Below are 19,749 nucleotides of genomic sequence, written 5' to 3'. Positions count from 1 at the left end.
CTCACATGAAGTTGAAACTGATCAGATGGCTAATTATATTTAGGACATGATGAAAATCTAGCTCAACAAAACATCTCTCTGTGCAATGTTATATGATTACAACAAATGTTTTCTAATGATGCATTTTGATTACATTGGCTTTAGATGACCAACCAAACTGCTCTTTGGGGTCAAGAACAAATGTAAATGGACATTTAGGCAAATCACTCTCAAATGCATGGAATTTGGCCAAAAAAAGAAAAACAAGCAACTAAACAATATCATCTAGACATAGATCTTCTGGCTGCCTGTTCATCTATATTGCCATTCCATCTGGATTGTGGGCATTAATGAATAGGTCATCCTTTCCTGGTGAGAGTGAGGTACCCTCCTTTTCTTCTATCCTCCCCTTTTTATTGAAACTGACAAGCAACAATGAATGATTGTTGTAACTATAATGGAACTTATATATTAGAACATCTTATTATAAAGTAGCCACACTTTAAAAAATGTAAACAGCTTTAAATCCACAAAATGACTTAACTTGCAAACATTACTCTAAAATGTAAGTTACATTTCCTGTTTTAACAGCTGAGTTTAAGTACGTTCAGTAAATACTGCCTTTTTATATTTCCCTTTCCTACTTGCACTCTTCTCTCAGATAGTTTATTAGTGGTTTGAATTCTGAACTAGGTTTTGAACTGACAGCCTAAATAAGGGCTTGTTTAACTCAGTTTGGTAAGGCTCCTACATTTTTTCCAGTTGCAAATGTGATGATCACATTTCTAAACCATTTCTTATTATTTTGCACTATTATTACAAAGTTATGCTCTGATCAATTTTTATAAATTCAATTCATGGTCTATTAAGAGCTGTGTATCTAAAACGTGTGAGAGTATAATAAAAAACATAGTTTACATTTTTTCAATTAATTTTGCTTTGATTCAACGTAATTACACATCACAAAACCTCCCCCTGGCCAGGCTGGCTGGACCCCACACATGCACGAATTCATGCACTGGGCCTCTAATATATATATATATATATGATTAATATGCAAATTGACCATCACTCCAACACACAAGATGGCTGCCCCCATGTGGTCAAAGATGGCTGCCCTCATGTGGACACAAGATTGCCGCCACAAGATGGCCAGCAGGGGAGGGCCGTTGGGAGGGACCAGGTCTGCAAGGGAGGGCAGTTGTGGGCGATCAGGCCAGCAGGGGAGGGCAGTTAGGGGTGACCAGCCTGCAGGGGAGGGCTGTTAGGGGCAAACAGGCTGGCAGGGGAACAGTTAGGCATCAATCAGGCGGGCAGGGGAGTGGTTAGGGGGTGATCAGGCTGACAGGCAGAAGAGGTTAGGGGCAATCAGGAAGGCAGGCAGGCGAGCAGTTGGGAGCCAGCAGTCCTGGATTGTGAGAGAGATGTCCCAGATTGGAGAGGGTACAGGCTGGGCTGAGGGACACCCCCGCCCCCCCCCCCCGTGCACAAATTTTGTGCACTGGGCCTCTAGTATATATATATACCGAGTGGCCAGAATATTATGCATTCAGAGATCATAATAATCTGGCCACTCAGTGTATATGCAAAAACCTAAAAATAAAATAACTCATATTTGGATAAATGTAGAGTTTAAAGAGTCCCACATGTACCTACCCTCCATACCCAAGCAAGTATGCCATAGAAACGGGACACAAATGCTTCCAGGAGACACTTTGTTCTATATTCCCCCACAGACAAGTCTCCTGTTCACCTCGCTGAGGTGAAGGTAACTGTTGACTGAAGTATAGAAAGTATGGTCCTGCTTGGTGCCATTGGGAATCCTGGTCAAAGTTACTGAAAATTGAACCCTTTTTATTTATTTATTAAAAATATATTTTATTGATTTTTTTTACAGAGAGGAAGGGAGAGGGACAGAGAGTTAGAAACATCAATGAGAGAGAAACATCAATCAGCTGCCTCCTGCACACCCTCTACTAGGGATGTGCCCGCAACCAAGGTACATGCCCTTGACTGGAATCGAACCTGAGACCCTTGAGTCCACAGGCCAATGCTCTATCCACTGAGCCAAACTGGTTAGGGCTTGAACCCTTTTTAGAATCCCAGTTAATGTGTGTCCTGTTCCTTCCCCACAGGTTCCAAGTATAGTCTGACATTCATCAATGTAACACAGTAGTAAAAAGATGTAAAAGGTCATAATAAGGACATAAGGAAACTCAGTGGAAAGAAACGACTACTTGGAAATTCTAAAGAGAGCATAATACTTTTTGAATTTTCAAGTAGTTGTTTCCAATAACTCTCGCCTTTCCAGTCCAATTCTGTTGCCTTTTAATCTGATTCTTCGAAGAAAGATGACTGCACATCCCCAAAGAAGAAGCTGGCCTTGCTTAGGATATAAAATAAAGTTCTGCTTTTTGTAGCATGACATGTTTTCACTACTTATTCCTGGTATAAGTGGAGCTTTTGGATTCTCACTGCAAAAACCTGAGATTTACATATTAATTGAAAGTCTTCAGGTTAGTAAGGCTACTATACCATTAGAATATGCATGTTTAGGTATGTCTGAAAATTCCCATAAGCCAAGATGCAAAAATTAGAACATACAAAAAAATAAGACACTTGGAGTCATCTCTAGTGCCTGCCTCCCCTGCTTGGTCTGTTCCCTCTATCCTCTGTTCCCTCCAGTGAGAGGGGAATCAAAGAAAGCACTAGGCTTGAGTGATAGGACTCTCAATTGGAAAATAAAGGTTCTTATTTTTTTTTTTTTTAGTTTATTTAAACTGTTTCAAAGTAATATGATTGGTAGATTGTCTGTCACTACCACTTTTAGCAACTTTTCCAGAACCTGCGTGCCCGGGTCAGGTACCTGCCTCTGTGCTTCTCCCACTTCTGCAATTATCACAGAATACTGTAATGATTGCTTCTCTCACTTGTCTTCTGTTAGAGATTTAACACCTTGGAGGAATATGATGTATGCACTTGGAATAGACTCTTAGCTCAACAAAAGCTGGATGAATGAACATAACATCGCAGAAATTATAGAAAGTATTCTGCACTTACCTTTGTTAAATTGGACCCTCCTCTGTGGTAACATGTTAGGGATACCTGATATTGCAAGGTTTCTGATACAGGGCAGTAGAGTTACTCTGATGGGTTTTGATAAATACAAAATCACTTTGTTTGATGGAATCAAAACTGTAGAATCTGAGGCTCTTATGATGTGTGTGGGTGTGAACCTGTTTGGGTCCTTCTTGCTTGGGACTCTCTGTGCCTCCTGAACTTGTGTGACTTTTTCCTTCACCAGGTTAGGGAAGTTTTCTGCCATTATTTCTTCAAACACATTTTCTATCCCTTTCTCACTTTCTGCCTCTTCTGGCATACCTGCTATGTGAATATTGTTATGTTTCATGTTGTCCCACAGCTCCCTTAAGCTGTCCTCATGTTTTTTAATAGTTTTTTTTTTCTTTTTGGTTCTCTGATTGAGTGAATTTTTTCTACCTTGTCTGCTAATTCACTGATCTGATCCTCAGCTTACCCTAATCTGTCCCTCAGCTTACCCTAATCTGTTGTGTATTCCTTCCAATGTGTTCTTTATTTGTGCTATGTCATCCTTTATTTCTGTTTTCATAGTTACTATATATTTTCTCATGCTGTTGAGCATCTTTACCATCATTATTCTGAACTGTCAGATAAATTTCTTATCTACATTTCATTTATCTCTTCTTCTGGATAATTCTCTTGTTCTTTTATTTGGGGGTTGTTTCTTTGTCTCCTCATTTTGGGTGCCTATTTGGGTTTGTGACTATTATGTAGATCTGCTATGCCACTAAATCTTTAGTGCAGGACAATGTCAAATGTTGTTTCTGATGAATTAGATCAGGCAAAGACTCAGAACCTCCAGAAACTGCTTCTGCTTGAAGACTAATTGGATTTAGTCTTGAGTAGCTCTAAAGAAATTGTCCATAGGTGTGGTGAGAATTTTTCCCAACAGGGTGGGGGCATTGCTTCTGCCTGGAGGCTAGTTGTTATTCTCAGTCTTTTAATGAGCTGCAGAAACTCCACACTGTGGGGCAAGGTGTTTTCCAATAGGGTAGGTCTACTGTCTTTCCCCAGGCAAAACAACCTAGATACCAATTGTCTGCATGAGAAAGATGACTTCCACAGTGAGAGGGAATGACTCAGCACAGGAAAACAGAGGTCTGCCTACTGAGCTCTAACCCCAGGATCCCCAACCCTGGCTTCTGCTCACACAGCTCCAGTCCACTCTGTCCTCCCTCTGCTGGAGCACAAAGGACATACAGGAAATTTTGTGCATTGGCCCTTTAAGAGGGTGTCTGCATTTCCAGCTATCTCTCCCTGGCAGACAGCAACCTTGCTGCTTTTCACAGCCAGATGTTATGTGGGCATCCTTCTTAGTTCTGGTGCTCTCTGCTGGGAGGCCCAGCTTGGGGATTAGACCCCAGAGTTCTCAGTGGCAACCCCCTGCAGCTGAGACATCTCTCTGGAACTTCATTTGCTGTCTGTGGGAGCCTGGCCAATCCTTTCACGCCTTCACCCCTCCTACAGTCTCTATGTGGTCTCCACTTTCCATCCTCGGTTATCAGCTAGTGTCCAGTTAATTATTCAGGAAGTTTTTCTGTATTTTAGTTGTAATTCCAGTTTGGTCCTGGGAGCATGACCGTGCAGCATTCACTTACTCTGCCGCCATTTTTAATCTGCATAGTTATTATTTTAAACCAGAGGCCCGGTGCATGACATTTGTGTACTTGGCAGGGGCGGAGGGGGAGCTTCCCTCAGCCCGGCCTGCACCCTCTCGCAGTCCGGGACCCTCGGGGGGATGTCCGGCTTCTGGCTTAGCGGTGCTCCCCCTGTGGAAGCTCACTGATCACAAGGGGGCAGTTCCTGCATTGAGCATCATAGCGACCGGTCATTCCACTGTTTGGTCAATTTGATTTTAGCCTTTTATTATATAGGTTGTTTATACAATTATTTCTGGATTGTGTGGTGTATGAACATATGTACCTGCCTGTATATTACCAAGTCTTCTGATTCTAAGTATAAATTATCTTCCTCAGGCTCTTCCTCCAAGCATTTCCGCTGTTTTTGTCCTTGTTCTGATTTATACAACATTTTAAAATATGGGTTTTTGGATTTACAAAATGCTTACACATTGTAAAAAAATGAAAATAATATGGATAGTTAGACAGATCTCTTCACCTATCACCAACCCTTCTTTACTACCGAGCCTGCTTCATGGGCATGTGACTTCAACAGTTGCATGGGTCCTGTGCTTGGTTTATTGTGCTGCTGTTGTCTTCTTGAAATTCTTAACAATTCTGAACACAGAGTCCTGCATTTTCATTTTTTACTGGGCCTTGAAAAATTTATAGCCAGTCCTGTCAACATCCCAGCCTCTTTCACTCCTTCCCTCTTATGCAATCACTCTGAACTGTTTGCTACTTCCAGAAATTTTCTGTGTATGTAAGTATGTTTGCATTAGTTTTTCCATCGATGGGTTATTCTATACAAATTCTACACTTTTTCTTGCTTCCTCAGTGTTGCATGACTGAATTTTTCCATAAAACAGCCTTCATCTCCCCAGCACCCATTTCCTCCTTCCCTCAGGCAGTCTCCATACCTCTACGGGATGAGCTTTCTAATTTTGGTTTTGCCACTACTCTGCTTAAAATGTACAATGCTTCCCTGTTGTGTATAGAGGAAATTAGCATCCTGGAAAACAAAACAGACTCTGTAGGATCATTGCCAATGTGCTGGTGAATTGAGTTTCAGAGCATGCAGGTCTGAAGGACAACTCTGCACGAGGAAAATCACCAAGATAAGTCTTTCCTGCAAAGAAGTCAGGTTTCTGCTCGTATCACCTAATATGAACATAGGCCTTTATTTTTAGACTTTGCAATATTGAATCTGTCTAATAGGTAGGAAAAAGTGATCTTCCCTTTTTCTTACCATTACTTTGTAAAGTTGTGAATAATTAACTTTAAAATTAGCAAAGACAGTATTAGGGACTTCATGTTTATGTTCCCCTCAAATTTATATGTTGAAACCCTAACCCCCATGTGATGATATTAGGAGGTAGAGCCTTCGGGAGGTAATTAGATTTAGATGTGGTCACAAGAGTGGAGGCTAATCCTTATAGGAAGAGGAGGAGACCAGAGTGCTCTCTCTGTGCTTTGTGGGGACACAGCAAAGAGGCACCCAGATCTTGGACTTCTCAGCCTTCAAAACTGTGAGAAATAAGTATCTCTTTAAGCTACCCAATACATGATATTTTCAGATAGACAGGAAGGAAGGCTTTAGCTTTCTACAATGTTGATTAATCTACAGCATAGGATTAGGTTACGTAGACTTATTATCTACACTAATAAAAGAGTAAGATGCAAATTGACCATACCTTCACAACACCCACCAGCCAATCAGGAGTCAGTATGCAAATTAGCCCAACAAAGATGGCAGGTTAATTTGCATACACAGGCACTGAGCAGCCAGGCGCAGGGCGGGACACACAGGTGTTCTGCACCGCCCCAGCTGCTCCGGGCCTCTGGGCAGCATGGGAAAGTGGAAAGGTGGTTCTGGGCCAGAGCAAAATGGTGGCTCCAGCTCGAGCGAAGACGGTGCCGGCAGCCAGGGGAAGGAAGACCCATTCTTGCACGAATTTTTATGCATCGGGCCTCTAGTTTTATAAATAAAGAAAATGAGTCTGAGAAAAAATATATGCCATGTCCAAAGCCATGGGATTTAGTGATGAACTTAAATTAATATCTACTGCCCTTCAGGTTAATAGATTGTGACATTTTGGAATTTTCCTGAATCCTCTAAATTCTGAGGTCAGAATGGTATTCTGAAAGAGTTTAGAGAAATCTGATTGTTATGGCAACAACTACTTTTATTGCTTCCATTCCTGCATTTCTAAGATATAAAGGTTTGATTGTCCAAGTTGATGGTTAAGAATGTCTGTATAGTAGCCACTCAAAGACCTATGCCATCATGGATGAATTAACCTCTGAGCTTTAATTTTCTTAAGTGGAAAACAATAGATATAGTATCTACCTCACAGAACTATGATTAGAAATAAACAAGATTTTAACTTATCTGATTATACAACAGATATTTATTCAGTGACTATTATGTATCAAAAATTGTGCTAACAGTGAGATTATGGCAATGATTCACACACATTTCCTGCCTTCATGGACCTAACAGTCTGTTTAGATGTAGGGTGTCAGAAAATACCATAGTTCCTGTACAGAATTAATGCTCAGTTAATAAAAATATTTATAAATGTTTTCTCTTCCTTCTTACTTTATCTTTAGATATAGTCTCGGTTACTGAATAGGGGTGTTTATATTGTAATCACCATGGATATGTCCATCCTCAGCCCTGCCCTCTCACCCTTTCATTCTTCTGAAATCATTTGCTAGTAGAAAATATAAACTGAAAATATGAAAACTGGCATACATCCAGTCCAGTGCCCGTTTCTTTATGCATTAATAGAGGTGTTTTTTAAAAAATCAGTTTTTTAACTCAATCTTGTCCATAGGTAAGAGTTTACAATTTTTTATGGAAATGCCCATGTAATAGACGAGCTTTGAAAATCTGGATGAGGCTTAATTACTTCATAGTAACCAAGCATCTCAGCCTATGTGCCCAGCTCGCACATCCAAGAGCTCTGCTGGACTGGACCTTGTCAGAATGCGCCTCGCAAGAAGCCTGCCTGGCCAAGAAACCAGCTCAGAAGCCGCACTAAAGGCAAGGTGCCCAAGGAGGACCCTGCGAGCCCTGCTCGGGAACGTGAAGAACAGCGCAAGGCCAGTGTGCAGAGACCAGGCCATGCTCTCGGTCAGCCCCAGCAGAAGGGAGTCGGACATGCAGGAGCATTGCACTGCTGTGCCAGCTGCAGATGGCTGTGTGGCCTGCTGTGCTCTGCTAGAGCTGCAGTTGTCAAGGCCAGCTGCTCCGAACGGCCAGCTGTCAGCGGACATGGCGAGCCCTTCCCAATTTTTGCTGAGAAAACTAGCATGGAATGGGATCAGCACAGGATATGACTTTAATATCCTCCATCTGTCCAAGTAGACGTATTTGGAAATAATGGCGTGCTTTTGTGCAAGAATTGCTAAGGCTTCTCTATGATAACATTTACACAAGTTAAAAAGCCAATTGCATGGTTGGTTAGGCTCTGCGGAGTGAGAGGGCAGGGATTACAGTGGTCGGCAAACTCATTAGTCAACAGAGCCAAATATCAACAGTACAACGATGGAAATTTCTTTTGAGAGCCAAATTTTTTAAACTTAAACTTCTTCTAATGCCACTTCTTCTACCACGCCCAGGCCGTGGTATTTTGTGGAAAAGCCACACTTAAGGGGCCAAAGAGCCGCATGTGGCTTGCAAGCCGCAGTTTGCCGACCACTGGTCTAGCAGATGCGACTCATGGCCGCCGGTGCTGTGGGTGGTGTCAATGAAAGGGTTCCCCACTGACTCCAGAACCTACCTTCCTTGCTCCCAGGCACTGCTGCAGCTGAGGCTTAGTGAGGACACCATACTGGCAGTTGTGGGGCTGCCACGTTATTTCTCTCCAGTCACAGGTCCTGTTGTCTGAACAACTAAGGCAAGGCATGATCCATTGGCCTGGAATAGACACCAAAACCTCCTTTGGTTCAGTTTCTACTGATGAAATTAGTTTGCAAGGAACCTTGGGATTCAGCTGTGGCACACCCTCCCAGAAGCTGCAGTGAGAAGACCACTCTTGCCATACAAACCCAGTGGAGCCATGCGTGGCCTCTTTCCAACCGAATAGAATCTCACTATGTAATGATCTGAAATAGCACAGTTCATGCCGAAATCAAGTTCATGCTGAGTTCAGTTCTGTGAAACCGTATACTGACACAAAGTCTAGTGATCAGGTCCTACTCAACTAAAAAGCATATTTTAAAAATAATTTTAAAAAATAATCACATTTTTAAACTGTAAAATTAGACCCTTAGGACCAATGTAGGTGGGGAGCCACTAATATTGAGGTAGCTGGCCATAAATAATGATTAGTTTAATTCATGCTTATGTGAGGAATCCATTAAGAAAATTACTTTTACATTCTCATAATTTATTATTTTGAAGACTAGTTCCTTAATTTGATGGATGTCTTTTTTGGTGTGAATCTCTTCACCTCTTTTTAGCTCTGCTGCCTTTATTTCTTCAGCTGTTAGATGAAGTATGTAGTGTTCTCACATGATTGGTGTGAGGATTAATGGGATAATGTATTTAATACATCAAGCACAGTTACAATATCATATTCACTTTTCTTCCTAGTAGACTTCAGGCACGAAGTAGGTCCCAAGCTTTAGCAAATGTGTACAAAATAAATGAATATTCTCAGTGTATTTAAGATCTTTTCTATTTTGTTGATAAGTAATATGCATCCAAAACATACTAAGTGAAATAAGTCAGTCAGAGAAAGACTTGTCTATCAAGTGTCTATCAAGTGATACTTGTCTTTCTCTGACTGACTTAGTGTGAATAGATACATTAATAATTTATTAGAAAAAAATCAAGAAATTACTTGATTTTTCCTTGTTTATCTTTTCAGAAATGGAGTGTGAACTAGCACATTAAACATGAAGTAGTCATTTATCTCTTTTGTGGAGAATACCCTGATGTCTACAACAGTAATCTGCTCTATCTTAAAGGTCTTGCCTGTGTTACTACTAAATGTTTCTCTTTAAAATGTTGAGGAGATAAATATTCCAAGGAACTTTTTAAGTTTGAAAGGAAAAATTTGAACAACTTATCTATTCTGGCTCTGATTTGTGGTTCTGCTAACAAAAGTATTGGGTGTTACATTGATTTTAGTGGGAAGAGTTTCTCCTTTCAGGGGATGAATCGGGTGCCATTTGCACTTCATGACCAGGGGGATGGCTAAATTGTGTATGCGAATGTGTGAAAGGAGAGCTAGTTTATGTCTTACTAATACATTTTTTCCCCTCACAGAAAGGGAAAAAAGTGTATTTACGTTAAGAGAGAGAGACTGGGAGAGATAAAAGAAAATATTACTCTCTAGGAGGATTTTAATTTAGTATATTATTGAAGTAGCTTTCCTATTAGATGTTAGATGCTATTAGTGTTAAAATATCACAACAACTTAAAAAATATTTAACATTTTCATAGCTCCTGGCAGGTGCCAGGGATATTCTAAGCACTTTTAATAAATTATCCAATTTAAGCCTCCTAACTATGATGCTAAACCTCAAATCTCTATAGTCAGATAAAAGTTTATAATTTATACAAGTCAAATAATTATAATAATAAGCAATGGATGATTAAGTAAAAAGATCTGTGTGGTCCTGAAAGAGCCTGGGCTTTGGAGATACACACTTGGGCTCTGCCTCCAGCGAGCTTTGTGGTGAACAGTAGGGCCACCTGGAAAGCTTTTAAAAATCACCCATGCCCAGGTTGTTTGCTAGGCTGATTAAATCTGAGCTGCTGGGCTGGGTGTGGGACTCATGGAGGTGTTTTTTTGTGTGTGTTTTTTAATTAAATATAGTTAAGTTTATTTTCTCTAATTCTTTTTTTTTTCTTTGTTGTTGAAAGTATTACATATGTCTCCCTTTTCCCCATTGATCCGCTCCAGCCCCCCACCCCTGGCCTTCACCACCCTATTGTCTGTGTCCATGGGTTATGCTTATATGAATACAAGGTCTTTGGTTGATTGCCTCTCACCCACCCACCCTCCCCCGCCTTCCCTCTGAGATTCTACACTCTGTTCTATGCTTCCATGTCTCTGGATACACCCCATTCATCAGTCTATTTTGTTCATTAGGTTCCACATATAAGTGTGATCATGTGATACTTGTCTTTCTTTGACTGACTTATTTCACTTAGTATGATATTCTCCATCATGGAGTATTTTTTAAATGCTTTTTAGGTAATTCCATATGCAGCCAAGGTTGAAAACCACTGTTTAACTTGTATAGATTACTTAATTTTCTCTCTATTGAAAATATGTATGGCACCTGCCATAGTGCCTGATACCTAGCAATTGATGAATACATTTTACCCCCACCCCCACCTTAAGTAAACCATGGTAGTTCAGAATAAAGTAAGTGTCATGGGGGGCAAGAGTTGTCTGGAAGGTTCCATGGAATGCATAAACTGAAATGAGGTCTTATGGATAGACAAGATTTGGGCATATGGAATCGGTGGTGTTTAGGGACAGTGATGGGGTGGACCTGAGAGAAGTGAGGCTGAAGAAGTGACTATATGTATTGGAGAGAAAAAGGTCTTCTGGGTGAAAGGTGTTTCCAGGTTCCATAGGTAGAGTCTAGCAGTACTATTAAAAGTACAACCCAGAAAATGTTAGGAGTGTGCTTGTCTCGACCTCTGATTCTCTTGTATAATTTTTTCTGCACTTTTCATTCAAAATATAACTTGCTTTCTACATCTAATTTTTCCTGGCACACAGGGTTTGTAATCCATAATCAGCCCCTTCACCTCTTTGCTTGGTCTCTTCTAATTCTATGTGATTTAGACAGTCTTAAGTTTAATGTTTGTTGATTAATTTATCAAGAAAACCTCCTTCTGGAAGTGACTACTTCATAGAGATTTGCATTTTGTGGACATATAGAACCCTCTTGGATGGAGTTCAATGGGCCTTGGATCTCCTCCTCTTTTAGAAATGAGGTAAACTGAGGCCTACAGTGTTGAATGACAGAAGTGAAATCATGCCGTTCATGACAGGGCTGGGCCAGAACTGAGGCCTAGAAGTCTCCACTTTGTTGATCCTTTTATCACGTTAGGTCAGCACAAAATTACCAGCTGAAAATGAAATATGGCCTAACAGTGTCATTTGTAACATTTACGAGAAAACCCATAAATAGGTTTTTGTATGTTTTAAATGAACTTCAAATACTTGAATTTATTCAGTGGGTTCATGTGTTGACAGAGATTAAGTTTAAAACAAAAAGATTGTTGATTTTCTTTCTAAGAGGATGGCAGGATGTTGGGGACATTAAGGTATTTCTGCTAATGAGATTATAATTAACAGTTTCTGCTGATGAGATTATATTTAAAGGGCTCAGCTTTCATCAGATCCTTGAATATCTAAGAGCACATGCATCCTCTCCCACAGACACGCTCCTCTCCCCCAGCCCTTTGCTGGCAGCTAATTTTGCACAAACTGAGGCTTTCTTTGGTCACTTGCTGCTATGGCTGAAGAAACAATTTGCCAAATAAATACAAGCACAAAGATTCAAATATGGGTACAATTAGTTTGGGGGAGGCTGGGAGGAACAGACAACTGATTGGGTCTCTAAAAACTTGGTCCCATTGGTTCATACTACTATATATTTATATAGTCCTAACTGCATTTTTGTATTGGTTAACAATGCCTTTCATTCAAGTTAGTAATACTGCTTAAAAGATATATCTGCAGGACTGGAATTCCTTGACATCTTAAATGATACCAGCTCTTAACTAAAATTGTCAAAAATAAGGACATAAATTCTATGTTCTGTATTTAAACATTGAATGAATCAAAGCTATGATTTCTGAAATAAAATATGACATATGTTTTAGGGAAAAACATTCTGAGGCATAAAACTGCCTTTTGTGAGAAGTTATTTCATTTATAATTAAAGCTTTGTATTTAATGAGAGCTAGATTTCTGCCATTTAAGTTAATGAGATCAGGCAATATAATGGAGAAAAAAAAATAACTTTTTGATTTAGGGCCGCATTGAGATATAAAATCACATAGATGATAATACTAATTCTAGATTTTACAATGCTATAAAATAAAGCAGTTTTTACTTAAGAATTAAATACACCCAGATTTTCATTATTAGAAGCATTAAAGTGGAAGTTGTCTTATTTCCTTCCTAAAAATAAGATCTGATTAATGCTTTTGTGCACATAGCATAAAATGAAATCGGAACTATTTTCCTTAAAGGTAATTCTCACTCAATAATCATTGTATACATTTCTTCTTCTCCAAATTAGAAGAATTCTATTTTCCTTGTGAAGTAACAGATTTTATTCTTAGGTTTTGTCTTATAGTTAAATTATTTTCTAAAGGTTAGAAATCCACTTAAGAACTACAATATACAGCCACTCAAAATTATATTAGCTAGTGTTATAGAAAAGACTTTGTGACCATCATTACATCGGCAAGGTGAAAGAATGGATCCGATTCTGCCAAATGCCTGTAATGGGCTGTGAAAATCAGCTTTTGGAAACCATCTGCGGCCTAAAAATATAAGGAGCTAAAGCTAGAGCTCCTAAGTAAACTTCCTCCTGTGCTGTCTACCATGATAACTTCGTTCAACAGAAGGGAGTCCTACCATCAAGGAAGGAAAATGATCTCCAGAGGCAAAAAAAAATCCATTCTTGCAAACCACTGTCCCCAATCTCACTCATTTACTTTAAATACTTAGGACCTCAAGGGCCGAGCGGTTATCCCTGGTTGATTGTGCCTTGGCTGCGCATATTCTTCTGTAGAAGGGAGGAGGGCTTGGACATAGTTTTAGTTCAGCAACCATTTTTTTAAAGAAGTTTTTTAATCATCACCCGAGGATATTTTTCCATTGATTTTTACAGAGGGTGGAAGAGAGAAGGAAAGACAGAGAAAAATATATATGTGAGAGAAACACATTGATTGGTTGCCTCCTGCACACACCCTGACTAGGGCTGGGGCTGGGGAGGAGCCTGCAACTGAGGGGAATCGAACCTGGGACCCTTCGGTCCGCGGGTTGATGCTCTATCCACTGAGAAAACCGGCTAGGGAAGTTCATCAACTATTTTTAAATCATGTATTAGACACTGAAAGGTGAATAAGGGACAATCTCTGTCCTGGAGACACATGCAAACCAGGGCAGTCATTAGTAATAACGTATTGCTAATGTGCATTTGACATAAGAATACACATATACTGTACCGGACGTACATATACTTCTATATGTATATATTAATTGCATTATAAAACAAAAATAAGGATGATTAGATAAAAAGTAAATGTGCATATATTTTAATCTTTGCTGGCCTCGTCCTGTGCCACTGACCATTCAGATCTATCATTCCACTTTACAGACTACTGATTAGAGAAAGAGAAACATGTAAATTAAGCACCTGAAACAATGAGGTAAGTGCTACTGTAGACATGTGCCTGAGGAATTCTGGGAGCACAGAAGAGAAGCTAATCTTGGGGTGGGGTGGTAAAGAAAGGCTTCCTGGAGAGGAAGATAGAGCATCAAGAAGATCGAGGCCAAGCTGGGAAGGCTGGTAGGAGAGGGAATCGCATGGACAATAGCCTGGAGTCCTGGGCAGCATTATTGCATAAAATGAGGCGGAGAGGCTGGGAGGAGCTGGGAGAGAGAAGAGGGTCAGATTATGGAGGCCTGCAATTGTCAGACTAGGATGATGGGCTTGCTTGGGGATCAACTGGGGGGTTTCTGTAAAGAAGCGTAGCTACTCAAGTTTCCAGAAGGCTCCTGTTCTGTGGTGGCCTCTCCTGTAAGGAACAGGCGTAGTCACAGCTCCCTATCAGGGCCTGGCCGAGGTTCCTGCAGATTTAATGGCCTAGACCTAGACTTCTTGAAGAATCTCAGTAATGTATCTTTGACTTCTTGTTGAAGAACTTTTGACTTGGTTCAGTAGGAGGAATGGAATTAAGTTGTTTTATGATTCTCATAAATTGTCATCTGATTTAAAAAATAGTTACTAGACACATTGGTATCTCTTTTGTATACAAGAGTATATAACTGTATTTCACTTCACCAAAAGAATCATGAATTATACTACCTGATGCACTGTAATGGGCAAACCATTCTATTCCCTGACTGTAATTTATTATTTAGAACACATGTTCAAGGACGAGGCTGTGCCCATGCTTGTTAACTGGGCATGCCAAATTGCAATTCGTCCTGCCCATTTGTGAAACTCATTTCCCATCTACACAGTGGTGTGAAGTTCATGGCAAGGGTAGAAAAGCTCCTGAGTATTTCTTCAGACTTTTCAGATGAAGGGAGACCTGGGGTCAGGAGGCCAGCGTGGGAACCAGCAATCTCAGAGAAGATGACCCCTGCACCTCTGCTGGCCTTGGAGGCATGTTCAGTCCCAGCTCTGGTTTGACCCCACTGGTCTCCACTGAAAGAAGCACACTGCGAGAGGTGGGCTGCGGCTGCGGGAGGGGGGGTGCGGCTGCAGCCAGTGGCACCAAAGTCTCTCACTCATGGTCTGCTCTCGGCTTAGGCAGGACTGAACTCTCATTTGAATTGGACATCACAATTTTCCTGCCTCTATTATGCTCAATGTATGGGAGCCATTATTAATCATTCCCAAAGACCTTTTTTTATAATTAAAGAACATGATTTAAAATGAAACGTGTACCTGTCAGAATGGCTATCATTACTAAATCAACAAACAAGTGTTGTCAAGGACGTGGAGTAAAGAGAACCCTCATGAACTATTGGTGGGAATGCAGACTGGTGCAGCCACTGTGGGAAGCAGTATGGAGTTTCCTCAAAATATTAAAAATGGAACTGCCTTATGACTCAGCAATTCCACTTTTGGGAATAAATCTGAAGAAACCCAAAACACTAATTCAAAAAAATGTATGTATCCCTGTGTTTATTGCAGTTATTTACAATAGCCAAGATTTGGAAGCAATACAAGTGCCCATCAGTAGATGAGTGCATAAAAAAGCTGTGGTACATTACACAGTGGAATATTACTCTACTGTAAATAGGAAGAAAATTGTATCATTTGCAACAGCATGAATGGACCTGGAGAGCATTATGCTAAGTGAAATAAGCCAGTCAAAGAAAGACAAGTACCATATGATTTCACTCATATGTGAAATTTAATGAACAAAAGTGAACTACCAAGCAAAATAGAGACAGACTCGTAGATAGAGAGCAGGCAGACAGCTGGGGAGAGTGGGGCTGGGGAGGGAGGGATTGAAAAAAAAGAAAAAAAAAGAGGTAGAACTCATGGAGATGGACAACGGTGTGGTGATTGTGGGGGTGGAGGGAGATGGATGGAGGCAGAAGAGGGCATAGAGGGGATAAACGATGTTGGAAAGAATAAAATAAAGTTAAAAAATAAAACTAAACGTGTATTCTTTGCATTTCTTTGATTCAAAAGATTGACAGATACTTATTTAGTTCCTACTCTGTAGAAATTACAGTGGGAAGTGGACTGATACAATGTGAACCAATGAGACTCCTGCCCTTGTGCAGCTGACAGCCTGGGAACACTGACATTACACAATTATTACATACATAATCATTTAAAGAATTCCACTATGGGACAAAAGCACAGGGTGTTATGGGAATCTATAATAATAAAAGCATACTATGCTAATTAGACCAGACGACCTTCCGGATGACCACGCTATGACACCCACTGGCACCAGGCCAGCCAAGGCGGGTGCAATGCTATTGGTCAGGGGCCTGGCCATCGCTACATGATCACCCGGCAGAGGGAGGCCCAGGCCACCGGTCAGCAGGGTGATCAATGGGGGAGGGTGCTCCATGATCACCCCAAAGAGGGAGGCCCAGGCCACTGACTGGTGAGCTGTGGCAGTGGGTGGGGCCTCCCTCTGTGAGGGAAGCCTGGGTCCTGGGTGCCGGAGGGAAGCCAGTGCTGGCAGCCGGCGGAAGGAAGGTCTACTCTTGCAGGAATTTCATGCATCAGGCCTCTAGTATAGAATAAGGAAACAAATCAGAGACTCAAGGAAGGCTGTGGCACAAGTCATGTTTGTGCTGAGATCTGTAGATGAATACGAATTATGTGGGCAAAGAACAGAGGGTGAAGAGAAAAGTATTTAATGAATCAAAATATTTCACATATTAAAACAATGCATTTACATTAATTACCTGTGCTGCAGTTCATGCTAATGAAAAAGTGATTTATTGTCTTGAGCTTTTTGTATATGAATTTTAAAATAAGCATATACTTATCTATATTAAAGTTTTTTAAAGAGATATGATAACCAATGTGATAGTTACCTTTTGTGTCCCCAGATGGACAAGTTTTTAGTTCAGGCTGTGAAAGGGTTTCAATGTAGTCAGAAGAAATAGGCTGTAACCCACAGGCTTCCTCCGGGTGAATCAGCAAACCACAATCCTACATTCAAATGATAGAAATTAGTTGTCGTTGAAATGAACCTGCCCCATAGTAATAAAAAGCAAGACCTTTTGTGTGCCAAATAACATTTATGGATAAAAGGGAGCGATTCTTGTTTACTCTTCTTAGCATATTGACTTATCGATTATTGTTTGTGCTATAAGTAGTTTCTTACATTAGGGGATTCATATAAATTCTAATGATAATTTAATCTTTATTTTGCTATTAATATTCATGTATTGCTTTGCCAATTTTAAAAGAAATGCATGCAAGTTTTACTTTGAACATATACCCGTGTGCTGACACATTAAAAATATAACATACTATAAAGAGGATGATATTATACTCTAACATTGGGGAAAAGACAGTTCACGTGAGAGGGAAAGTGGGGAATATTCTGGAAGAAGGCTGATTCCACAGATGAATTTTATTTCAACATTTCTTAATGACCCATGGTATACCCTAAATACAATTAAATACATATATTTTATTCAAAACATATTCATGTCTTTATAACAGTAGATAACATCTCCCTGCCATGGGTATCATTGTGGAGGCTTGTTCCCTACTAAGCGCTGCCTTCCTCAGTCGGATGCTGCCATGGGGAACAGCAGTTTGGGGCTCTCTGGGACCTCTTTCCTTCTCTCTTCTCTACTCCAGCGGGCTGGATCACTCTCATTTTCTCTTAGCGAATTCTTCAAAGCTATTGGCACCTGTACCTGCCCTATGGCCTCCTACTCTGCCTCACCCGGTTTCGCTGCCACCTTCTCACCAGGGTCTCCCAGTCTAACACAATTTAGGATAGGTCACAAATGCTGCACTCTCTGTGAGGAATGTTCTCCCTTAATTTTGCATGGAGACTATTCCCAGTGTTTTAGGTCTCAGCAAGGCCTTCTTGAAACTCTAGCACAAGTATGTATCCCTGTTTTTGTCTATGTCAGCACTGGTTGTTTCCATCTTGCTGTTCACCATTGGCAATTAGGTTTGCTTCTTGAGTCTTTTCCCCTAGACTGAATACTTCACAAGAACAAGTAGTTATTTAACTCAGACATACACCCAGTATCTACCACACAGTATGAAAAAGTAAATATTTATTGAATGCATAAAAGGTTAGAGTTGTCTCCCATTTCATGTAATAAATTCTCAATAATGGAGGGAAATAACTGGTTTGAACTCTTCTTTGATCTGTAACTCTGCGTCTAATAAGCAATTTCTAGTTGCCTTCCCTCACACTCTCCAACACCCTGATCCCCAGCTCAGATTCTCAGGACTCGTCCAAAAAGGTCCAGAATGTTAAGGGGCAAAAGGCATGGGGTGGTGTACAGACATCTTGAAATCTTGATTCAATAAACTTATTTTCATTTTTAATTCATGACTGAAAAATGGACTTTAGGATACTTATTAAAGATTAGGAATGTAATTTGTATTAAAATATTCATTATCATAAAGCAATTAAAATAACTAAGTTTATAATGTGAGGAGTTTTTAATATGAAGAATCATCTGTGAAAGGTGTGTGTGTGTGTGTGTGTGTGTGTGTATACATGTGACATCTATCTATACATTTATTTTTGGTGAAGGCTAACCTTTTTTTAAGTCTAGAAAAAATGTCATTATGCATGATTCAGATTAAAAAATGTTTATATGAAATGTGATGAATAGCAGTGAAAAATAATTACCATTATATACTGCTGATGGGAGTGCAAATTGGTTCGGCTACTTTTGAACACAATTTATACCAAAATTAAAAATTCACAGACCCATACCCGTGAAGTCAGACTTTAGAGTCTACTCCAGAGAAACTCTCATGAAATGCATAGAGAACAGGTATAAGGATAGATCTAAATGAACTAATGTGGAGAGATTTCTAAGACACACAATTAAGAAAAACCTAAAGAACATATTTTGTTACAGAACAATGCACACCACCTGAAAAACAACATGACCATACCACAAAATCACCTGCATTCATGCACTTCAGACTGAGTTGTTGTGCTTAATTATGAATTATATATATATTATTAATTATATGGAATCATATACATACAAATAATGTTTAAATATTTCCAAAAGTATGGATTTATTAAACCTTTGCCTGAAAATTATTGTTTGGGGTTTTGTGGTGTGTATGTTTGTGATCACATTCTAATATTCGTCCGTAGGGCATTAGAAAGAGAGTCTGGGCTGCAGCTGCCCAAGTCCTAGTCTATGCTGTTGAAGCCCTACCTATAATTGGCAAATAGCAATCAATGAGAAAGTTACACTGTTATGTACGTGGACCGCTTGCCTTGTGGGAACCAAGCTCCGTCACTGATGATAATTTAATCTTTATCATCAGTGAAGGACCTAGAACATAGGTAGGTTAGTGTTGTCTCCTTTCTGAGGAGACCACATCTGAACTGAAGGATGCAATAACTGGGAGATGAGAATTCCAAGAAGAAATTCCAGAGGCCATGAGGTGGGAAAAGGATTTATCTGACATCTTACGTAAAAACAAACAAAAAAAACCCTGATATGCGGACAATCTATATCTTAATAATTAAATCATGTAACCTTCTTGACATGGCACCTCCAAGTTTACCCGTGATAAACACATGACTCAGAGGAAGAATGATTCATTCATAATGGATTCCTAAGTATTG

General features: G+C 40.0%; 1 protein-coding gene across 1 annotated transcript in view; it reads right to left on the bottom strand.

The window, feature by feature from the left end:
* The window catches only part of CPED1 (cadherin like and PC-esterase domain containing 1), a 294,491-nt gene that overhangs the window by 34,100 nt on the left and 240,642 nt on the right, over window positions 1-19,749 (bottom strand). The window contains exons 16-17 of the mRNA XM_080665547.1: window positions 16,991-17,108; window positions 8,486-8,622 (exon numbers count right to left, since the gene is read on the bottom strand). Of these exons, the coding sequence (XP_080521673.1) occupies window positions 8,486-8,622; window positions 16,991-17,108 (255 nt within the window). The remainder of the gene's footprint in view (window positions 1-8,485; window positions 8,623-16,990; window positions 17,109-19,749) is intronic.

Source organism: Plecotus auritus, assembly GCF_963455305.1.
Source record: "Plecotus auritus genome assembly, chromosome: 4".
NCBI lineage: Eukaryota > Metazoa > Chordata > Mammalia > Chiroptera > Vespertilionidae > Plecotus > Plecotus auritus.
This window is presented reverse-complemented; position numbering and strand designations above follow the sequence as displayed.